The 23,729-nt window shown below is 31.5% G+C and overlaps 3 protein-coding genes and 1 long non-coding RNA gene across 4 annotated transcripts; 3 read left to right on the top strand and 1 right to left on the bottom strand.

The window, feature by feature from the left end:
- The first annotated feature begins 4,440 nt into the window (after positions 1-4,440).
- Positions 4,441-5,234, top strand: LOC100794061 (auxin-responsive protein SAUR32). The gene is made up of 2 exons (XM_003553506.5): positions 4,441-4,773; positions 4,920-5,234. Exons 1-2 carry the CDS (start codon positions 4,457-4,459, stop codon positions 5,062-5,064), a joined length of 462 nt encoding a protein of 153 aa, XP_003553554.2. The 5' UTR covers positions 4,441-4,456; the 3' UTR covers positions 5,065-5,234.
- A 2,183-nt stretch (positions 5,235-7,417) lies between these two features.
- Positions 7,418-10,878, top strand: LOC106797459 (uncharacterized). The gene is made up of 2 exons (XR_001386555.3): positions 7,418-8,098; positions 10,188-10,878. It is a non-coding gene; the product is annotated as an uncharacterized lncRNA (long non-coding RNA).
- A 288-nt stretch (positions 10,879-11,166) lies between these two features.
- On the bottom strand, positions 11,167-13,770 carry LOC100499690 (uncharacterized). Its single transcript, NM_001251484.3, has 4 exons — positions 13,590-13,770; positions 13,445-13,497; positions 13,271-13,371; positions 11,167-11,572 (listed from the first exon to the last, which is right to left on the bottom strand). Exons 1-4 carry the CDS (start codon positions 13,660-13,662, stop codon positions 11,479-11,481), a joined length of 321 nt encoding a protein of 106 aa, NP_001238413.2. The 5' UTR covers positions 13,663-13,770; the 3' UTR covers positions 11,167-11,478.
- Positions 13,771-17,376: 3,606 nt separating this feature from the next.
- LOC100814141 (cell division cycle protein 48 homolog) lies at positions 17,377-22,169 on the top strand. The gene is made up of 9 exons (XM_003554340.4): positions 17,377-17,534; positions 17,662-17,827; positions 18,423-18,651; positions 19,283-20,049; positions 20,139-20,360; positions 20,509-20,580; positions 20,699-20,980; positions 21,116-21,475; positions 21,596-22,169. Exons 1-9 carry the CDS (start codon positions 17,506-17,508, stop codon positions 21,893-21,895), a joined length of 2,427 nt encoding a protein of 808 aa, XP_003554388.1. The 5' UTR covers positions 17,377-17,505; the 3' UTR covers positions 21,896-22,169.
- The last annotated feature ends 1,560 nt before the right edge of the window (positions 22,170-23,729 follow it).

The following is a 23,729-nucleotide window of genomic DNA, read 5'->3' as shown; positions in this document are numbered from 1 at the left end:
CATACTTAAAAAGAGCATGAACTTATTCATAGGCAGAGCTACTTGGGATGGGGGCGATGAGTCATCCCCTCCCCTCCCCCAAACTTTTGAAAAATTATTAGTCTTGATTTGAGAGAAGATATGATGAAAAGTTCGATGTTATGAAAAGACATAGGTGTCCCTGGTTGGTTCATTAGTACTTATGAGTGATGAATGGATGTTTATTAGGATGAGTTTAGTATGTTCATCACTAATGATGTGTGAGAGTATGGATGAGTGGTTTGAGAACTTTCACAATCATGTATGTGTGGGTTTGTGAACTTCTTTATGTGATGCCAAGATGCTTATATATAGTGTGCGCATATATTATTAAACCAGTCATATAATCAAAGATGATGGAGATTCATTAATTTAGTCTCACCTTGGTATATTTTATTGTTTTAAAACATGGACCAAATCAATCGGTTTAACTGAAAACCGTTCACATATTCGGTCTAATGCTTCCTAAACATCAATACATCTTTAAACTGACTTAAAATCATTAAACTGGTCAAAAACGGATGGATTAATCAGTTTCACTTAATTTTTTTTAAGAAAAAAAACTTTCAAAAAGACATCATTTTGGTTTTTTTTTTTTTAAATATTATAACTTATGATATTTTTAAGTGAAATTTACTTTTTATTATTATCAATTTATGCACATTATGTTATTTTTTATTCAATATTACTAGGATTTTAAATTTAAATATTTTATTAAAATTGGTTCGACTGTTGACCCTTGAACCAGTATTTTCATCAGTTCGATGACCAGTCTGATTCTAAGAATATTAATATATTCTACTATCATTTACGAATTATTTTGAAGGATTTTCTAGTACTTAAGGACTATTTATTATGATTTTTAATATTTAAGGGTTTATTATGATTTTTAATACTTAAGGGTTTACTTTAGGAACTATTTAGGAGAGAGTAATACTTTAGATATGAAATTAATGATTTACTCTCTTTTTTTCTTTTTGGTTCTTAACTTGCACTTAAATTTTTTAAAATAATTTTTTTTTTGTTTGATTTTGCTATGATGGGTCGAGCAACTTAATTAGTAAAAAATTATTGCATGATAAGTTATTTTAAGTTTTTTTTAAAAAAAAATGCTAAAAAATTTAGATGAAATTATATAATAGAAAATCTATGAACATTTTTCTTTTCCAATCTTATTTTTGGCCCAACAATTTTTTTCTTTCAGGTTTCGCCACAGGACTTATTATAGTCATTAGCAACATTCTCACACTAATAATAGGATTCAAACTCCCCTTTTTATAAAATAGGAATCTAATTTTTATCGCTAGATCAATGTGTGTTGACATCATTTTTTTTTTATCAATAAATATTACTTATTATTGTTGTTAGTTTTTGTAAGCATGATATTATTATTATCAGTAACATGAGAAGGAGGAGGATGGTATAGACGATATTGTATAGTTGTATATGAACATAAATGTGAAAAACTCGATCACGAGTTATTTTACCCACAAGAAAATACTGAAACGTATATTGAAAAGAAGAAGAAAAAAAGTACCTATCAGTCGGTAACACTGGAGAGAAATTAGCTCATGTATTTAAGAAGTATATTGAAGAAATTAAAATGCAATTGATGTCATCTGCTTTGCTAAATCGATTGGTATGGGCTAACCCAATCACAATTGAGACCGAACTATGTCATCAATTGGGTCTAAATCCACACCGCTTATTACTAGTCCAACTAAGAGCCCACTCCAGGTCACGCATGTCAAGGGTATCCACTATATCAAATTCATTTGACGAACATAATTTATATCAAACTAGTTTCGATTAGTTTATTTAATTTATTCTTTTGATGATAGTTCTATTGATGACGCTCTTCGCATGTTTTATTTTGTTCGTAATTTATTTTAAATGCTGTTTTGATGGATGTTTTTATCTACCGCATTTCCTTGCGGCTTTTCTAGTTTTTTCGTTGGGGGTTTTCGCCTTTATTATATTCCCAAAAAAAAAAGTTAATTGATTCTTTTACATTAAATCTAAATCATACTGGTTATAATTAGTTTGACTCTTAGATTTATTCTTTTTCAACTCAAACCAATCCGATTATCCTATCAATTATTTTTCAACTTTAGATGAATAAATTTTAGACATTGGTGCATACATTTTCCTTCAATTCTTGTCTTCTTTATTCATTTTGATTTTCTTATAATCTTGTCTAGTGACATCAAGTGCTTTAATTTGGTTAGTATTTTTTATGTAACTTTTTTTTATCATATTTTAAGTAAAGAAATTAATAAGATATATAAATTAATAACTATAGAAATATTTAAATAACAAATAAAATAAACAATATTTTTACCTTATTGCATTAATGTAAGCTTAAAATTTAATATAAACATAATAGCAATTTTTTTAATGATAATTCAATAATCTGAGCCAAATCAAAACTCAAACCAATTAAATAGTCGGTTCATATCTGATTTTAATCTAAAACCAAAACTATCTAACCAATGAACATAATTAGGGTGAGCACTTTTTCTGGTTTATCACTTAATTTTAATTTATTTTGTTATAAGTGGGTGGGGGCTGGGGATTGGGGATGGGAATTTGGGATGGTAGGGTTGGAAACCCTTGCCTATTATATGGTTGCATGTCGAGCAACTTACCACTTTATGCTTTTTCTGTTCCATGGGAAGACTCAATGTGTGAAACACTTATATTCTTCTATAGATATATATAGATGGATTTATTCATATTTGTACTATGTAGTCAAATGCTTGGCCCCACACCCCAAGCCTAGCCCATACAGTATGATAAAAGTGTTTTACGGTAGACCCCACATTTACATTTCAGAAAATTGCAATTAATAAATAACAATGTGCCAATGACACTCGAGCAGAAAAGGGCAAACAGAGACACTTACAACTCATTAAGCATCACATGGTTTTGCTTTCCTTTTCTTTTAAGCTCAACAATGGGGATGTTGACCATACGGCATGCTCTCAAAAACTCAAGTGTCCCACTTATTTATATAATAGCATAATACAATTTGCATTTGCATGTTAAAACCTTATACAGCACAAGTTCTTCCGAAATTGATAGTATTCTAAAACAAAGAATAGACAAAAGGAACCAACACCTCTAGTAGTTAATGATTAGAAGCTCAATAAGGAAATAAGGTTTCAGCAATGATTAAACTTATATATATGAACAAGAAGACAGAAAATAATAATAATAATAATAATAATATGTTTGAATTGTAATAACTTTTAATCAAATCTTAATTCTTATTATGATTTTTAATATATTTTTATTATAATTTCCAATAAAAAAAACTTGATATTTTTAATCAGTGTAATATACCACATTTGTTATCGTAATTCAATAAGTGTGTTTTGATTATTAAAATATCAATTAAAGTAATTTTAAGTAAATGTTCACATGTTTAATTTTATATTAAAAAATTGACTCTAGGTGAATATTTTAAATAACTTTTTCATTGGATAAAGTATTTTATAATAAGTTTTATTATTAATTTGTTTTTAAAATTAAAACATTAAATTATGAATCATAACACAAAGTGAATATAATTTTAAGTAAAATCAATTTTGCATAGACTAACATGCTCAAACACACTACTTATTCCATCATTTTTAGACAACAAAAACAATTAATTTTGAGGATGTTTGGAGTGTAATAAAATGCATCAAAATCTAAAATTATGAATGGTTATGAATAGATAAAATCATGTTACTTATTAAAAAAGTGTAATTTAATTGGTTGAATAAATTGTATAAATTATTATAAATTTTTTTATATTTAAGTTTGATTCTCATGGTAAAAAAAATTAATACTACTTAACTGGCTTTCCTGACACAGTTACATCCGTCGATCTATCCTCTGTAGACTCCCTTACGGGGGGCAAGGAGTCTGTAATGTTCCATGCACCCTATCAAATGTAGCAATCACCAGGAACGTTGAACTTGATTTAAAAGTTGCTAATTATCTTTTCAAAATATCATGGCCAAAAATATCAAGGCCAAAAGTTGTTTAGAGGATATGAATTCTGAGTCCTATAGGATGAATGATTTGAAAATGAAATTGGTTTGGATATTGTAATACCAAAATATCAAGGCCAAAAATATCTTGCTGATAGGAACCTATAACGGCAAGGGAAAGGATTGGGGTTATGTTATAGTCAAGCCATATGTCATCACATCACACTGTAAAACAAGGCAAGTTCTAGGCCCTTACCCCTTATGTGAAGGAAGACAATGACCCATCAAATATTAGCATTGAATGCCATGTATACCTGTATGTGCATTTGACTTCATGTGTGCTTCAATATAAATGGCCCAACACTGATATAGAGACCATATCATATTCCAAGAAGCTCACTAAAGTTCACTATATATCCCATTTTAGAAATAAGACATTAGAGTGAGAAACTTTCAAGATGCTTCGGTCTTGTCTCAAGCAGTTGCAAAAGAATCTATCGAGTTTTGTTCACTCCAATGAAGATCAAGTACTGGAAGCAGTAACTTTGGTGCCAGAAGATGTTATGGAGGGTCATTTTGCTGTTCTTGCCATCAAGGGTGAAGATACAAGAAGGTTTATTGTTAAGTTAGACTACTTGACTGATCCTATGTTCATGGAACTACTGAACCAAGCTCGAGAGGAGTATGGTTTCAAACAAAAGGGAGCACTTGCAGTCCCTTGCAGGCCTCAGGAATTACAGAACATTCTAGATGGCCCAAGAGCCAAAGCTGAAAGGTAGGGTACTAAGTACTAATGTGAAGTTCTAATTAATTTCTAACCCCTTTAATTATTATGTTCTTTAGTTAATTATTTGTACTAATTTCTTTCTTGCACTTCATAAAATCTGAAAAGAAACTGCAATGTTTTCTTTGCTTTTTTAGGTCATTTGTGGATGGGGGCGACATGTTTCACCTTCCAAATGTATTAAGGCCCCTCAGCAGAAGCAAGTTTCTTCATGGCATTGTGAGCTTTATAAACATCAGACTTTATATTAAAAAGATCATATATTTATCGAAAAAACAATAAACAAAACAAATGCAGAACCTCCCTTGCAAGAACGATTTGTTAAGACATGTTTTGTTTATTACTGAGGGAATAATCATGAAGAAAAAAAATGGAAGAGTCGTGTATGTAATGATTGTACGTATATATCGTATTTAATTCCTGAAAAAAAAGACATTATGTAATTAAGACTGTATAATTCATCTTATGTGGGATGAAAGCTAGAGAATCACTCTAGTTTGAGTATAAATAAGAGATTTTCCTTGTACTTATCATTGTCACGAGAAATAATAAGATACGCACTGCTGTCTATAGTACCAAATGATTTTACACGAAACGTAGAAAAAGCCATTTTAATTCTATTGGATATTTGGATAGAAGTAATAAATTATTATTTTTAAGAAAACAATGAACTAGAAATCACCGAAACTACAATTCTCGTGGTTTGTGCATAATGTAGTTTCGTATCAAGAAGCAATTTCCAAATAACAATCATCTTCGAGGTCAACTAGCTGCGAAGAGTACTTCTCATACGAATTAATTATGAAGCCACAAGTGTATATTTTATGGAAAATGCTATATTGTACCGATCTAAATTCGTGAAAGTTTAACAAAATAATATAATTGACTCAAAATTTTAAACTGGGATATGTAGCTTAGATAAAATTCAATTTTTATAGGGATCCACAATATATGATTATGAATATTTATACTGTTTCATACTTACTTTTGAAAGATTTTTTCGTACTAAATAGCATTACTCATCTTTACTAAATAGCATTACTCATCTTTTATTAGACAAAAATTAAATACAAAATTGTAAAATAATAATGGATTTGATAGAAATCCTACATCCGTTTCTTATACAATTTTCTTTCGTGAAACAAATTCGTATACTACGTACAGAGCATTTCTCTTCTTTTTTATGGATTTCCTTTAACAAGTTAGTGTTTGGATTAACTCAATCAACTTCTGCCTGGAAAGAGATTGAAATGGCGCTAATTAAACTAAAACCTATGAGAATAAGAGGGCAAGTTATATGCTCAATTTGTAGTAAACTAGGGCGTGTACACAACCAACATTCTTTCCTTTTAAATAAGCCTATTATTATTTACATCATAAAATCAATAATTACTAGTAAAGAAAGAGTTTTTACATTTAGTTAGTTTTTACTTTCTAAATTAGCTTCAAGTACGGTGGAATTGGATAATATAGAAAATGGTTATTTTCTATATTAATTTTGGAACTGATGTAGAAAGTCCCAACTTTCTAGATCAGTTGAAATGAGAACTAATTCAGAAATCAGAAAATTAACTTTGTATATTAGTTATAAACCAATGTAGTAATTTTCTACACCGATGATGGTCACAGCCAAAGTAAAAAGTTTAGCTTTTTTATATATTAAAAAGAAAACAATCGTATTTCCTTGTATATTACAAATCATAAAACTACATTTTCATAGTCAATGGCTACATTTCCAGTCAGATCGCAATATATGTACATTTTCATTTGCAGAAAACTATACATTGCTATATATGTACAATCGTATGTCCGAGCCACCTCTAGCCATTCTCTCATACCAAAACTACTAAGTCCTCCTTTATAGTTTTTTATTTTATTTTATGTGGACAACATAGTCTTGGCGAGAAATTCACTTCTGAATTTTCTTAAGTTAAAAGCAATTTGAACACAACTTTTGGCATTAAAGATCTTGGACTTTTAAAGTTCTTTCTTGGGCTGGAAGCTGCACACTTTTCCGAAGGCATCTCTTTATTATGTCAACGACAATACTGTCATGACTCATGACTTATTAGCTGAGTCCGATAACCTTGGCATCAAGCCTATGAAGGTCCCTTTGGAACCAGGTACCCATCTTTACCAAGTTGATGCAATCCCCTATTATGATATTGCCAGGTATCACGAGTTAATTAATTTGTTAGTTTTTATTCTATTATGATGTTGTCAGGTATCACAAGTTAACTGGATGCACTTTTTTTTTTTATCAACAAATGTTAATTATTAAATTTTATTAACAGAAGATTTGGACTTACCACTAAACAACCTTGTATTATTTGACTACTACTTATCATCTAGTGATTTAAGAAACAATCAACTGTTTCTATCTCTTCTTTAGAAGCTAAATATAGAGTTTTAGCTTCTGCATCTTGTGAATTATAGTAGCTAATAAGCTCCAGCAATCCTCCTTATTGATCTTCATGTTGCACCTACCAAGTCGGTTGTTTTGTACTGTGACAACAAGAGTACCCTTCAAATAGCGACCCACGTAACCTTGCCTTCTATGAAAAAACCAAAAACTTAAACATTGATTGTCATGTTGTTTGAAAAAAATGTAATTCATTGAGTCTTATAAATAAAAATAAAAAATAATATTATTATTTGTGAACATATATTTACAAGTAGTCTATTGTTGGGAGAGCCAACTAAGTCTCTCACGATGGGGAAAAAATTATAGCCGTGGAAAGTTCTGTTTCTTGGGATAAGTGTTGGACTATCATAGACCTATCCACACTAGATTTCTTTTAAAATAAAGAGATCCCCTTCAGTCGAAGGTTCGATCTGTTTCCTTCTTCTCGCCGGCATCGTCACACTCCTTCTCCTCGGCACCATCACACTCATCCTCACCGGCGTCGCCGTAGTCTGGTTCTACAATGGTTTCTATGTCCTCGACAACAACTTGCAGATCTGGATTAACCTTTGCCGCCCTCTTCCAACCACTGTATGTGTGTGGTTTTTTTTTCTTCTCAGATCTAGTTGTTGATATATGTTTTCTCCGATCTGTTCTTGCGTGAGTTTTTGAATTGTTAGGGAAGCAACTGTGACAAAGAGAGATTGGTGGTATGAATTTGAACAACCACTATTAGAGCGTTAGTTTCGTGATGGTATAAATGGCGGCGGAGTACGTCTTCGACGACGGAAGTCATTGTCGGTGAGACGTGTGCAGTGACATCACTATCTGTGGTGGTTGGGTGAGTTGCCGGGAACAGACAGAGGTTGTTCAATCTCGAGGCGGTGGAGAAGAAACAGAGACCGGAAGAGGGTATTTTTTTTATATATAATATAAGCAAATTTATGGTGAAATTATACTTATCTCGGAAAAAAAATTCTTAACTTAAAAACTTAAAAAGTTCCCACACGTTACATATAATGTAATTTGTTCATGCAATGATAGTGTGCATTGGGTCCAAGCATGTTAATGCATAAAAAGCTGAAAGACCATAACTAATGCTTATGCATCCACCAAAATGCCTTTTTTTTGGTGAAAATGATGGCACTTATGATTGCAAGTTGTCCCGTTTCAAATGTTGACGCGACAGCTCACAATTATATATAGATTTTAGAACACAAGGCCAATTAATAAAAATAAAAAAAAAATATTTAAGCTTCAATTATGATATTTTGTCATAGACAATAATGACATAGTTAAGTATTTTCTTTGAGGGACCAGAAACAATAATAGCATTGTAATTTTAAGTTAATATATTATATTTAATCAATAACTAAAAATTCATAATAGTTTATTATATGTAATGAAAACCAAAATTATATGAATAAATTAAACAAAAGATACAAGAATTATAATATAGCGGAGGAAAATAAATTGTTTTTAAGAGTCATTTTTACAATTCTAATGATAGAAAATATTTATTATATTTAGATATTATGATTAAAGTTTTAAAAACATAATTGACCCTCAAATTTTGTCAAAAAGTAATAATTTTTAACCTAATAATAATAAAAATAATACATTATCTTCTTCAAAGTATTCTTGTTTTTAATTTCCTATTTATTAAGAAATATTTAGGGGGGAAATATAGAAACCTTAAAAAAATATCAAAAACGATAATTGTAAACTTTTTGGGAGGTTTATTTTTATTTTCTTTTAAGGGGTGACGACCATATATATATAGATATTTATGCATATGTAATATTTTTAGTGGAAGAAAATTTAATGATAACTTAAGAATAAATTGAATAAAAATATAATATATCTTTTTCTATTTGTTAAGACTATATTAAGTTTAATTTTAGAAAATGTATCATTTTTAATGAAATTATGTATATGTATATTTTTTTATGTAATATATATTTATATTTTTTAAATACTTAAATATAAAGGTGTCTTATGTATTGTTTTGACTTTAACCAATAAAATTTCATCATGTTAATTCTTAACTATATATATATTCACTTGAAAAGATAAGTCTATTTTATGATCTTTATATGTTGTCCGCTAAAAGAAAATATCTTTAGAGCATATAAAAATATCAGATTTGGTTTCCGTACGTTCTTTGATTCAATTTAAATTGTAAAGTGATAGTGGTAGAGGAAATAAAATTACAATTTAGTTTATATATTTCTGTTGAAAACATTCATATGCATACATTTCTAGTCACACCATAAAAATTCAACGTATCACGGTCCCCCTATCGTTTTTTTTTTTTTCTTTTTCTCCAAGCCAAAACCCAGGTGGCTAAAGGTGCCAAATGAAGATTTTGGCCTTGTGTTCTAAAATCTATATATAATTGTGAGCTGTCGCGTCAACATTTGAAACGGGACAACTTGCAATCATAAGTGCCATCATTTTCACAAAAAAAAAAAGGCATTTTGGTGGATGCATAAGCATTTGTTATGGTCTTTCAGCTTTTTATGCATTAACATGCTTGGACCCAATGCTCACTATCATTGCCTGAACAAATTACATTACATGTAACGCGTGGGAACTTTTTAAGTTTTTCATAGTGGAAAGAGTGTGTTTGTATTGCAAGCATTTCTCTTCAGGCATTTACAGGTTAAATATCCACCCAATCCACTCCATTTCTTGTGAACAGATTCAGATCCTGCTAAATTTAGCATTGTTATAAGATAAAATCTCAATCAACTTAGCCAATGGTCGCATTCCAATTAACAAAACAAAGCAACTGTTTCACTCATTACTTTTGTTTCCAGGGTGTTTGTATTTTGAATGATTTTTACGTCCAAAAGTACACGCAAATAAGTAATCCATTAGCATCGTGTAGAAAGAAACCAAGAAAGAAAGTTGCATACTTGTTTATGACATATACAAAAGCACGTGAAAGGGAGCATGATAGTACTTTTTTTATATTCAACATATGAATTTTATGCAGGTTTGCAACCAATTCCTAGCAAAAGATACAACATCAGTAACAAGCACGAACACGCAACAGAAAAAAGGACCTAAGGGAAGTGAACCGACAAGGCAGCATAGGAAGGTTGAAAGGTGTTTGTTGAGTTTGCAGCAACGGTTGCACAAGATCAAGGAGGTTCAGTGGTAAAACTTTCCTCCATTGTGAGAGTTAGTAGATGTTTTCCTACAGAAAACTGAGTCACGGGAATGAAGATGCATCTCCGATTGCCTTGCCCTCTAATATTTTTTTTATGCTTTTAGCATGGATGCTATGCTATGTGTGTTAAAGGCATTCGAGAGTGGTTTGCATGTCTCAGGCCTCAGGGGGGCAAGTAGTGAAAGTGGTTCCTCCTGCTATTACTCGTTTCAAGTTAGGAACGGCGAAGAATCTTATTTGAGTCTATCAGACATCAAGAGAAGAATATTTTGCAATTTGCAAAGAGCATCTTTGTCTGGCCAAGAAAGAATGAAAGATGGGATGACTAGAACTAGAAGCAAAAGTTTGGGTATATTATATCCTAAAAGAGCTCGCTGTTGATTTGTTTGTAGACTGCCGCCTATTAATTGAGGGCTTGTTATCTTCCGGTTAGGATTTTGCGACTTATCGACACAAACACTCTCGATGCCTTTTTTTTTTAGTAGTTCAATTTGTTTGCTCATTGCCAGTTTAACTTTTGATCCCAGTTTTCATTACGTAAAGTTATTAGTTAACGTCTCACATCGTAATTATACCCACTGAATTATCTGTTCCTATGGCATGATCTTCACTTTATGCAATGGATCAGAGTGCAACTAAGCTGATATAACATGGAGAAAGGGGGGAGGCAGTAATTTCACTACTGGGAAGAGTGGATCAGCCACATATTATGTAATTTTATGCGAACGGCAGCGAGGGAAAATTTGGATACTTACAGATAAGGTATTTCACTAACCAGGGTACGAATTTGAGAGTTGCATGTGTCAAGATATAGGGTTCATTGGCTCTCACTTTGGACAGTCTTGTTGTATAACTGCTATAAAAAGTTAACTCGTGACTTCAGGAAATCAATTGTGTAAAGTATTAGTTGAAGTGCAAGCAATCTCTTCATACATGAGTCAAGTAATAACATCCTGTGAACATTATTAGCAGGGCAAATGGCCAAAGCTACAAAAAGAAACAGCAAAACCGATACATCAACCAACGGTCAAAATGTACATCCCAATTCTTTAATTTTCCAGTGTAAAGATTTTCCTCCTCGTGTGAGAGATGAAGACACTGGATCCAATAGTTCTCATTGTCTCAGCTTCAAATCCATTTCCACAGGAAAGGCCTTGCCTCGGTGGTTGAAGATCATGAAGTCTAGGTTGGCAGGTAAAGAGACAATTCTGCATTCAAGGAACAAACTACGGTTATTGGGATCCAAATAGTTCCATAACATGTGATATTTGCCAGCAGAGTCAGAGCAAATGACTACATTATGAAGGCATATCCCTAAACTATGGGAACAATATAACCAAAGACGGAAATTACAATGTTTTGCAAGAAGAAATGTTCAAATAAGTCCCTTTATATAAATACGTAGATCACTATATGTTTAGGAATTTTCTAGTAGGTCCCATTAAATTAAAATTTGTAAATGAATTGATTGGGTCCCTATAAAGCTCTAACAGTAGGTTTGATTCTAGGACTCCATTAAGAAAATTTTGAATCTATATGAACATATTTGAAAAGTTTTCTAATAAGTATAGGAATTAGGAACCTATAGATTAATTAATCATATATTAATGATGCATGACCAACACATTTAGAACACCACTATTTTTTGTTTAGCACATTACTCTAAAAGCATTGTCCCATGTAACTATAAAATATATTCTCATTAAATCTCACTTACACATTAACTCAACAGTAACAACAACAGGTAAAAGTGGTGTTCAAAAAGCATTAAGTTAAAACCACTGTAAGAATGTTATCCCTCGTAATACTGAAGTGGGGTGATCAATGGTTGATGTGCTGAAGCATCAATACAGTGTAGCTGAGAAAGAGTGTAAAATTCCCCTTTTTCATTCTTGTTTTTTAATTTTTATGAATCATGTTGATGAGTATATTAGTCAAATCAAACCCAGCTGCCTATATATGAATTAAGAACTTGGCATGAGTAACTTAAATGGCCCATGGCAAATTAATAAACCCTGGTGATTGAACTGGATCAGAATATAGAAAGCAAATATAGTGTTCATTGACAGAAATCCCTGTCTTGATCTGTATTCTGTATCAACGTCCAACGAAAAATAAGATCAGACATTAGAATGAAGATACAAACTACAAAGTGCAGATGCAATAGTCCCCTTGTTCCAGATACTCAAGAGACATGGGCTCTCCTCTAACTAACTCTTTCTATCCACCCCCAACTGACCTGACTCCCCTCTCCCCTTTCATTTGTATTGGCCCATGTGCCACCTAACTGTCTATTAAGAAGAACTAGATGAGGTCCTCATACCTCACCAAATCAATAAAGGCATATTAACAATTATTGTGTTCATCCATACAGACCATCCAGAATCTCCATTCTAAACCATCAACTAAGGCATCGACTTCATATAGCATGATAGAAAACCATGGATTTGAGCGGTACAGATGAGACAGGAAAAATCACAAGGGAATAATTGAATAAATTAATCATAATCCTAACAAATTATGCCTCTATTTCGAGATAAAAAAAAACTAACACAAATAATTTAATAAAATTACAGAAGCCCAAATTGCTCAATAATGCCATCTTATTTACCGAGCATCAGATTCTATACATTCATTATCACTAACAAAATAAATATTAGTTAATTCTTGCATCTTCCCTAGAAATAATATATCCAAAAGGTGTTGGAAAGTTGATTTTGAATATTTCTTGTCACCAATAATGCATAAGGTTTTTGGTGAAACTTTCTCATTTCCTCTTAACTTAAGCACCTTCTCTATTTTAATTCTTCAATCCTCCCATGCTCAAGGCCAAAATTACCCACAACCAAAACAGCACCTAATACGATCTCATTACAGTTACAACAACCTAGCATTAAGTTAGTTACCTGTTATCTTCAGAGTGAGGATGTATGGATAGAAACTTCCCCGGCGCAGTGAGGGCAGCCCAAAAACAAAGCAACAATCCAAGAAACAGCTCAATCACCACCTGCATCATTCCCAAAAACACTATATAGATTACATGAAATCGAAACCCTAGGTTGCAGTGTTAAGTAAATTACGTCGAATGGAGGCCCTGAAAACTCTTCCTCCGTAATCTTCAAAAGGCCCCTATCTGCAACAAAAATCAGATCCATGAGCCCTAACGCTGAAACGTGCGATGAAAAGCAAAATACCGGTGTATATGAGAAACAGTTTTTAGGGTACACTGAATAGTTGAATAAGCGGCGTGAAATAGAATCAGAAGGCCGAGGAGTCCGACGATTAAAGCTAGACCCATTTATTTAAACTTCTTTGTCTTCCGCCGCAAGAACTACACAAGGTTATCAATGGCCCGTCCAATTCCTGTTTTTCACCCAATACCGGTGTATATGTTACATGAAAATTCAAAGTGCAAAGCAAATAAAATAAAGATAAAATCAGTGATAAAATATGAACAGTGTGTCATCTAATGACGTTTCATTAATAATAAATTCGTAAAATATTCTTTCAACTTCAAAGAATTTTTTTTTTCCTCTTGGAACATGAACTAGGGCAGTTTGTTTAAATTTAAAAGAAGTGATTTAATAAAAAAAAAGGTGATTTAAAAAATTGATTTTTTAATAAGTGAATAAATCATTAATTTGTTTTAACTTATTTAAAAAAACATTTTTTAATAAAATATGTGTTGTACAAGTAGCCTTGATAACCCCCTTCTAAATGATTAGGCTCACAATGCAGAGAAGCAGCAATAAAGATTATCAGTTTTTTTACTACAACTGACTTTAACATAAAGATTTCTCTCCATTAGAGTGAATGATACAAATTCAAGTTCCTAGAGGAATTTCTTTCTTTTCTGCTAGAGATGATAATACAATTTGAAGTTCTTCATTAAGTTTTCTTAGAATATCTCTTTTACTTTTTGAAATCAGACACATATACAATCGAGGTTTCTGATAATCGATTGCACAGTTATATCTTGAAGGGTCGTAACTTTTCAAAGTGTTTTATGAAATGTCGTTGTTATGATCTGATAATCAATTACATGATTCAAAATTCAAATTTAAAATCATTTTTAAAAGCTTACTTGCAAACTTGTCTTCTGATAATCGATTACACTGCGTGGTGATCAATTACTAGAGTCTTTACTTGGAAACAATTTGTTTTAAGACAAAAATCAATCGACCAATGAGATTGTTATCTTTTTCTTGATCTTATTTACTTGACCTTGAAACAATCTTGTATTGATCTTTAAGGAATGCTTAACCTTTAAATATTTGTTTAATCAATCATATTTGATTCTACTTTAACATCATCAAAATCTTGTATTCATATTCATACATTCATAATATGTACTTTTTATGCTTATCCTAACTGTTTTCTATGAAAAAAAAATTGTCCAAACTATTTTTTTTAATAGAATAAACAGTTTGAAAGAAGAAGAAAATAATTTAATGTATTTCACTCTTAACTTCTTAAAAAAAACACTTTTTTAAAAACCACTTTTAAAGTTTAAAGTTTAAACAAATATGCCCAATATTTACTTCTTAAAGAATCTAAATTTATTCTTAAAAAATAATTTAGAGAAACATAAAAAATAAAAACTATTTATTTTATTAAAAAAAGTGTTTTTAAAATAAGATCCACTTTTTTTAAAATTTTAAAAAATATATTTAAAAAAGTGACTTTTTTTATAAATCATATGATTTAAAAAATCTAAATAAGTTGAACAAATTATGTAAATTATTGTAAAATTCTTCATATTTGTATTTGATTCATAAAAATAAAAAAACTAAAAAATAATTTAAATAAACACATAAAAAAGTATGAAACTGTTTATTTTACTAAAAACATGCTTTAAAAAAAGTTTAAACAAATACGCCTCAGTGTTTAAATTAAGTAAATAAAAGTTATACTAATTTTTATATTATTAATTAATAATTTTAGATAGAATGCAAGTTTTGTTGAACTAATAGGGCTAACGTATACTTTCAATTTGTTATCTTAGTTTTGAGACTTATTTTTGGTCTTTTATCTTTAAAATTTGAGTTAATTTGGTCCTTTTCAAGTTTTCTTATTTGGAGTATGAGTGTTTGTTTAAACTTAAATAGATCTTTTTGCGTATTATCATAATTTATTTATTGAGGGGAGCAAAACAGGTTTTATATATGAAAAAAAATTCGAACCCTCATTTATCTTATTGGAGTGACGTAAATATAATTATCTCTACAAATGTTTTTTAAGTTTGGAATACTTCGAATGCATTTGTTTAAATTTTTAAAAAGCCATTCTTAAAAAATTGCTTTTTGAAAACCACTTTTTTATAAATAAAATGAATTGTTATTCTTTAAAATAGTAGAAAATTATTTTTAAAGTAAAAAACATAAAATCATTCTCTTAATATTTTTTTTAATTAAAAATTGTTTTAAAATAAATAAGTTTAAACACACATACTCAAATTCTTGTCTTGAATTGAGGTGTCATCCTCTCTCTTAAAATTTAACTAAACTTTTTTTTCCAGTGATTTAAATTTTTCATCATGTTTGTCCCTTCTTACTTTATTTTTTTTTAAAAAAAAAAATACTTTCCCCGGGTAATAACAAGGTGCAATATGTTCTATTCTCATTTTTTTTAATTCCACTCTTAGTTCATAAACGAAAATAGTTTACAAAAGACTAACAAAATTAAAACTAAACTTTATCCACATCAGTTGGAAAAACTTTCCGAAACTCGCTTATATTTATAATAGGACGAACAACTTTCATTAAGTGTAATACCTCTTTAGATTTAAATATAAGCAAAAATATGTATAAAAAATATAAATACAAATAATAAATTTATACACTAATTGAGAAAGTTAGTTAATATTATTTAAAAATTAGTTTTATTTTTTAAAATCATCATTGAAATTTGATATATCAAGAATGTAAAATATTATTGAAAATTGAAAATAAAATATTAATTAAATGAAGGTATTTTAAAGATGATAATATTTATTAAGATTGGCTTATATTTAGGTTGACTATTAATAGTTTTATTTTGTTATATTTGAGTTCGAATGAGTACCTTACATGTTACCATAGCCATTCCCTTAAAATGAATATTACACCCTAAAGTATTGTATTTCATTAATTTATTCTCTCACTGAGTCTAGCTATGTTTCTCCAAAAGGCGGGGTGAGTTTAAATATGTACAAATATTTTATATAGTTATTTTTTTATTAATGGCTATGTAAATATTTTAAGTTTGTTTCACATTTTTAAATTTTAATAGATTTTAATTTTAATAGATATTAATTTTAATATATTTTCAACATATTGATGACACTGTTTACAATTAGAATTTCCTTTATAGTTTATATTTGACTTCAAAAATAATTATTACAAAACCAATAATTTTAATTATAAAGTAATTCAGAAGTATAATGTAACAAATTTTACATCATTTTTTATCAACAAATATTAATTATTAAAATTATTAAAATGTTAATTTTATTAGTAAATGAGATCTTATATCTCCAAAATCTCTTACATGATTTTTTATTTTATTTTGAGAAGCAAAACCCTTACATGATTAGTATATGTTTTAATTAAATTCATTCAAATATGCGAACAGAAAATTTTGGAAAAAAATATTTTGTTGTTCTTGGTTTTGTATGCAGTGTTAGTGAAAGATGATGAATCAAACTTTCTAAATAAATTAGTTATTGTATAATATGTATGAAAACATGAGAGAAATTTAATGTATTTTATGTTTTTAATAAATATGTATGAAAACAAAATTTATCTTTGATTGTCTTCAAACAAATCAATTACCTTTTAGCATCTAAAAACAAAATAAAAAAATCAATAATATTTTATACGATAAATCTAGATAGATGAAGCTCATCAACGTCCATAATTTCAAATCTTTGCAAGATATAATTTTGATTCGATAACTTAACCCGAAGTAAACAGAAAAAAAAAAGGAAAAAAAGAAAAAAGTTACTAGTATTTCTTTCTTAACAAGAAACGGAGCAAAACCCACCTATAAATATAACCACAGAGCACACACCCAACCAAACTCGTTCAGATCTACACGGCTCTGCGGATTCATCCTTTTCTTCTGCAGAGCAAAGAACCAACCAACACTTGTTTCTTCCGCCATGGCCGATCAACCTGAATCATCGGACGCGTACGGGTTTTACTTTCTTTCTTTCGCGATTATTTTTCTTTTCCTGTTTACTGCTATTTTTGTTTTCGATTTCGATGAATCTGATTGCGCCTATGTGTTGTCTGGCTTTGTTTGAATTGTTTTACAGTAAGGGCACCAAGAGAGATTTCAGCACCGCGATTTTGGAGCGTAAGAAGGCTCTGAATCGGCTTGTGGTTGATGAGGCCGTCAACGATGACAACTCTGTCGTCGCTCTTCATCCTGATACCATGGAGAAACTTCAACTCTTTCGTGGTGACACCATCTTGATCAAGGTATTGCTGGTTTTGTGCTGTAATATGGTGTTTACACTGTGTTTGGTTGTGAGAGAATTAGGTTTTTTTAGGTTGTGATTCTTGATTTAAGGCCGGGAGTATTTGTTTATTTGGGGGATAAAAAATCGTGTTTTGTATTTTGAATCTTTTGTTGTTTATAAGTGTTTGTTAGCTAATATAATGTGCCCTTTACTTCTAACGAGTATGGTTATTAGGGTTTGGGCACAAGAGAAAGTAACTGTTTTCATGTTTGTTTGCTTGGTATGAGAGGCTGTGTTTGTTTTGTATCTAGAGAGGGGTGGGACTAAGAGAGAACAGTGCTGATTATTGTGGCTTGAAACAGATTGTTAACATTCTGTGCTAAATGTATTGACATGAGTTGTAACTAATTTGTATGTCAATACCTCTGGTAATTTCTTTTTGCTTAATTTGACTTGAAAAAGAGATCATTCTGTATCGTGGGTTTTGTCCCATTGTGTTTTTTGTAATGAAAAGACACACATACTACATATAATTGAGCTGTTTCATTTTTCCCTTCAGGATAACTTGTTCCCTATATAATCATTATGTTTCTTTTCTGTGTTTGGTTCTTTAGGGAAAGAAAAGGAAAGATACAGTCTGTATCGCACTTGCCGATGAGACATGTGAGGAACCAAAAATAAGAATGAACAAGGTTGTGAGAAACAACCTTAGGGTTAGGCTTGGAGATGTTGTTTCGGTACATCAGTGTCCTGATGTCAAATATGGAAAGCGAGTCCACATTCTTCCTGTGGATGATACTATTGAAGGAGTAACAGGAAACCTCTTTGATGCCTACTTAAAACGTGAGTTACTACACCATTGTGTTTTGCTGGACCCTGTAAAAGTTTTCTCTTTTGCTTATGGATTGTATATTTGCTGTACACATTGAACTTGTCTCTCTTTAGTCATATGCACCTTTCTTCTTTGATTAGGAAAGGCTTGAAAAGTAAATAGTAGTTCTTCTTGTGATATTTAGTAGTAACACTTGATCTTATTTGGTGATAAATTTTGTTTTGAATTTGATGCAACACTTGTCTTCAACAGTAATAACTTGATTGCATTTCAAGAGAATACTAATAAATAATTGATCAGTGAGTAGGAATTATCATTATCCCAATCACCAACAATTACCAATCCACATGTAGTGTCTTCCTTGTGTTATGGGATGTTCAATATAATGAGGTGATCAAGAATGTATTTTTTATATACATGATAGGTGATTGCACATCTTGAGTTGTTGCAGTCTCCATGCTTATCTTGTACATGAAAAAAGTATTTTCATAAATTCTCTAGCAAGTATTAATGTTAAAATGACAACAAGACATTGTTGAATTTTTTGCTGTTATTTTCGTTGGCATCTACCCCACTCATTGACATTTAAACTTGTTGCATTCTAATTTATTTTGAATACTAACTTCAGTTTTGCTTTTGTAGCTTATTTCCTGGAGGCATATCGACCAGTGAGGAAGGGTGACCTCTTCCTTGTGAGAGGGGGAATGAGGAGTGTTGAGTTCAAGGTTATTGAAACTGACCCTTCTGAGTACTGTGTTGTCGCCCCAGACACAGAGATCTTCTGTGAAGGAGAGCCTGTTAAAAGGGAAGATGAGAATAGATTAGACGAGGTTGGATATGATGATGTTGGTGGTGTAAGAAAGCAGATGGCACAGATCCGGGAATTAGTGGAACTGCCACTGAGGCACCCACAGTTATTCAAGTCTATTGGTGTTAAGCCACCAAAAGGAATTCTGCTGTACGGACCCCCAGGGTCTGGTAAGACTTTAATTGCTCGAGCAGTTGCAAATGAAACTGGTGCCTTCTTTTTCTGCATCAATGGACCTGAGATCATGTCAAAGCTGGCTGGTGAAAGTGAAAGCAATCTGAGGAAGGCATTTGAGGAAGCAGAGAAAAATGCGCCATCCATTATCTTCATTGATGAGATAGATTCAATAGCTCCAAAGAGGGAGAAGACTCATGGTGAAGTGGAGCGGAGGATTGTTTCCCAGCTCTTGACCCTCATGGATGGTCTTAAATCACGTGCTCATGTAATTGTTATTGGAGCCACAAATCGCCCCAACAGCATTGACCCTGCTCTTAGGAGGTTCGGAAGATTTGACCGGGAGATAGATATTGGTGTTCCTGATGAAGTTGGGCGTCTTGAGGTTCTTCGAATTCATACAAAGAACATGAAACTCGCTGAAGATGTAAGATTGAGATTCCTTTCCCCTTATGTTTTGGCTTGATTTAAATCTACTGAATCCTGAAAGATATTTGTCCCTTTTTTCATTTGCAGGTTGATTTGGAAAGAATATCCAAGGACACACATGGTTATGTTGGTGCTGATCTAGCTGCTTTGTGTACTGAAGCTGCACTTCAATGCATCAGAGAGAAAATGGATGTGATTGACTTGGAAGATGAGACAATTGATGCTGAAATATTGAACTCCATGGCAGTGACAAATGAGCATTTCCAGACTGCTCTTGGATCAAGCAACCCTTCTGCTCTCCGTGAAACAGTGAGTTTTATCAGCAATTTTAAATGCTTCTTTTATGAAAGTTAACTATTAAGCATACCTTTTGTTCTTACTCTCTTTGCTACCCATTTGTGACTGCATCTTCCCAAGTTTGTTGTTTCTCTAATTTTAACTTTGCTTTTTGAACCAGGTTGTTGAAGTGCCCAATGTCAGCTGGGAAGATATTGGTGGTCTTGAAAATGTTAAGAGGGAACTCCAAGAGGTAATTTGAGCATTTGAAGCTGGGAAGATATTGATGCTCTTACGTTGAATCACATTGATGCACTTGTTTTCTTTCTTCTGCTTCTGGATTTTTATATTTTTATTTATTTATTTTGCAGACTGTTCAATATCCAGTGGAACACCCTGAAAAATTTGAGAAGTTTGGAATGTCACCTTCGAAGGGAGTTCTCTTTTATGGTCCTCCTGGTTGTGGTAAAACACTTTTGGCAAAAGCTATTGCCAATGAATGTCAAGCAAACTTCATAAGTGTCAAAGGTCCTGAGCTACTCACAATGTGGTTTGGAGAAAGTGAGGCTAATGTGAGGGAAATTTTTGACAAGGCTCGCGGTTCTGCTCCATGTGTCCTATTCTTTGATGAACTTGACTCTATTGCAACTCAGGTTTGTACCACTCAATGATACCAAGCTAGGACTTGGGGAAAAATTCATTGGTTTCAAAATTTTATGTCTAGACAACTATTATTGGCTTTTTTTGGTTATCAGTCTTCAACTATTTTGCCTTGGTTTGTCTTGCAGAGGGGTAGTAGTGTCGGAGATGCTGGTGGTGCTGCTGACAGGGTTTTGAACCAACTGCTTACAGAAATGGATGGAATGTCGGCGAAGAAAACTGTGTTCATCATTGGGGCCACTAATCGACCAGATATTATTGACCCAGCTCTTCTGCGTCCAGGTCGTCTCGACCAGTTGATTTATATCCCTCTCCCAGATGAGGACTCCCGTCATCAGATATTTAAAGCTTGCTTGAGGAAATCCCCAGTCTCGAAAGATGTTGATCTTAGGGCGCTTGCCAAGTACACTCAGGGTTTCAGTGGTGCTGATATAACAGAGATTTGCCAGCGCGCGTGCAAGTATGCCATTAGAGAGAACATTGAGAAGGTACTGTTCTGGGCACCTTTTTCTCTGTATTCCATTTACCAAGGACATTTGACAACTATAAAATTTGTTTTAAAAATTGAATTAATAAAGATTTTGTTCTTTAACAATCTCTCTTGGCAGGACATTGAGAGAGAAAGGAGGAAAAGAGATAACCCTGAAGCAATGGAAGAGGATGATGTTGAAGATGAAATAGCAGAAATCAAGGCAGCTCATTTTGAGGAATCAATGAAATATGCTCGAAGGAGTGTTAGCGATGCCGACATTCGCAAGTACCAGGCATTTGCCCAAACATTACAGCAGTCAAGAGGGTTTGGAAGTGAGTTCAGGTTTGCAGATTCCACCTCCAGTGGTGGTGCTGCCACCGCATCTGATCCATTTGCTTCTGCTGGTGGAGCTGATGAAGATGATCTTTACAGTTAGGTCAACTTGAATGGTAGTAAATGCCGTGCTATCTTAGTTATGTACTTCTCATTTTGTGTATGCAAATGAGGTCTCTAAAGGCTTCCTTTGGATTATTGTTGTCATTGTTTTGCAAACGGCATTTGTTCATATGGCCAGAGCATTAGGTTCGAGCCTCTTCGAAAGTTGACAAAAATTATTTCAGTTTTTTTATTTTATTACTTGACAACTTCTGTAGCTTTGCTGCTCAATTCTCAAGTGGTAACACTTTATATGAACATAATTTTACACACAAGTTTATGCTCTTTTTGTGCCATGAGATTTTTACGGATACCAAAAATTTCCCATGCAAATTATGTTGTATAGGAAATTTGTTGGCAACTTGGTACCTCTTTGTCCAACTGTTCTTAAAAGTTAACTGCACTAAGGATGGTCTGAAATGATTTTCTTTATGTAGCGTTTTACCATGTTATTCGCGGTAGAGTATGAAGTATGAACTTGTAGGTTATATTCCGATATCTATTTTGGAAATTTTCCTTTACTCTCTTTTAAAATCTATGCATTTATTTAATAAAATTTATCCTTTGATCTATTTTGTTACTGCATCCTTTAATCTTTTACTAAGCATTTGATATTTAAATAAAATTAATAATAGCTATTATAATGATTTAAAATTTATAGAAGAAAAATTACATGAAAACAATATAGAACCTTTTTGTTTTGCAATTTAATAATTATATTTTATAAAATATCTTCTTTTAATTCTATCCATGACCCATTTGCATTTTTAGGCTTCATGTTTTTAGATGTGCCACCACGGGATGTGGGAAGCTTCCTATTATTCGTGATTTTTTTTTTACGGTATTGCTGTTTCTTTTTTGAGAACTGGGAAATTGTCAGATAGGAATCGCTGTTTTGAAGCTCCGTTTAGTGTTTGCTTGGAGTTTTGTATATTTTTAGCCCAATAAATTATTTCTTATATACCGAGTTATATTTCAATTTGCATTTACCCAACGGCTATTATTACTCGGGTAAAATATGCCCGTAATTTTAGTTGTTTAAATTGTTATTAACTTATTAGCTTGAGGGTTAGTTTCAAAGGAAAGGAAAAAAAAAATTAAACTACATTACTTGAATACTTGTTCCGAACTTCCGGTTCTTGCTTTGCTTTATCTCGGACCATATATATATATATATATATATCAGATTGATGAATGTGCATGGAAGAATCATTTAAGCAGAATTTGGGTTGACATTCTGCATCTTTTTGAGGGATAGGTGTGTTTTCCAAAGCTCGAAACTAGTTTTCTAAATGTACCGAAAAATCACCCTTTTAATCAATTTTGAGAGTAAAATATGTTTAGCAAAATTGACGAATTCCTAAACTGACTAAGTATCGATAATCATAGAGGGTAGGATAAAATAAACGTTTTTTTTAATTAATTATTTAATTCATATAGTTTTTAAATTTATTTTTTTAGTTTTTAACTTATAAGTGAATTTTTTAGTTTCTGAAATTTATATTTTAATTCTTTAAAAGTTCTTTGTAAATTTCAGAATTAAAAAAAAAATCTACTAATTAATTATAAAGACTAAAAGATATAAATTTAAAAATTATAAAAACTAAACGAGTAATTAAACTTTTTTTTTCAATAAACTGTTGATTTCTGATAATATTTTCGCACATTTATTTGTGCTATGTCATAACTTATTATTTTCAGTATTTATCTTTTTCTGATAATTGATATATATACTTAATATTATTGAAACTAACCGTTTTTTTTTTTTTATAAAAATCAACCAAGTATAGGCTTACTCGTGTACTATTGCGACAGCTTCTTTTTTTCCTTTTCCA

This window comes from Glycine max, chromosome 19, assembly GCF_000004515.6.
Source record: "Glycine max cultivar Williams 82 chromosome 19, Glycine_max_v4.0, whole genome shotgun sequence".
NCBI classification, from domain to species: Eukaryota; Viridiplantae; Streptophyta; class Magnoliopsida; order Fabales; family Fabaceae; genus Glycine; species Glycine max.
This window is presented reverse-complemented; position numbering and strand designations above follow the sequence as displayed.

What these genes read in the sequence shown, in the direction of transcription:
- LOC100814141 (XM_003554340.4), top strand. Translation starts at nt 17,506, where the DNA reads ATGGCCGATCAACCTGAATCATCGGACGC. An exon ending in TTAAGAGGGAACTCCAAGAG is followed by an intron (nt 20,581 to 20,698) that starts GTAATTTGAGCA and finishes TTTATTTTGCAG; the next exon opens with ACTGTTCAATATCCAGTGGA. An exon ending in TTGACTCTATTGCAACTCAG is followed by an intron (nt 20,981 to 21,115) that starts GTTTGTACCACT and finishes TTTGTCTTGCAG; the next exon opens with AGGGGTAGTAGTGTCGGAGA.
- LOC100499690 (NM_001251484.3), bottom strand. Translation starts at nt 13,662, where the DNA reads ATGGGTCTAGCTTTAATCGTCGGACTCCTCGGCCTTCTGATTCTATTT. An exon ending in CGCTTATTCAACTATTCAGT is followed by an intron (nt 13,498 to 13,589) that starts GTACCCTAAAAA and finishes TTTTTGTTGCAG; the next exon opens with ATAGGGGCCTTTTGAAGATT. An exon ending in CCTCACTCTGAAGATAACAG is followed by an intron (nt 11,573 to 13,270) that starts GTAACTAACTTA and finishes CCTTGAATGCAG; the next exon opens with AATTGTCTCTTTACCTGCCA.
- LOC100794061 (XM_003553506.5), top strand. Translation starts at nt 4,457, where the DNA reads ATGCTTCGGTCTTGTCTCAAGCAGTTGCAAAAGAATCTATCGAGTTTT. An exon ending in CCAAGAGCCAAAGCTGAAAG is followed by an intron (nt 4,774 to 4,919) that starts GTAGGGTACTAA and finishes TTGCTTTTTTAG; the next exon opens with GTCATTTGTGGATGGGGGCG.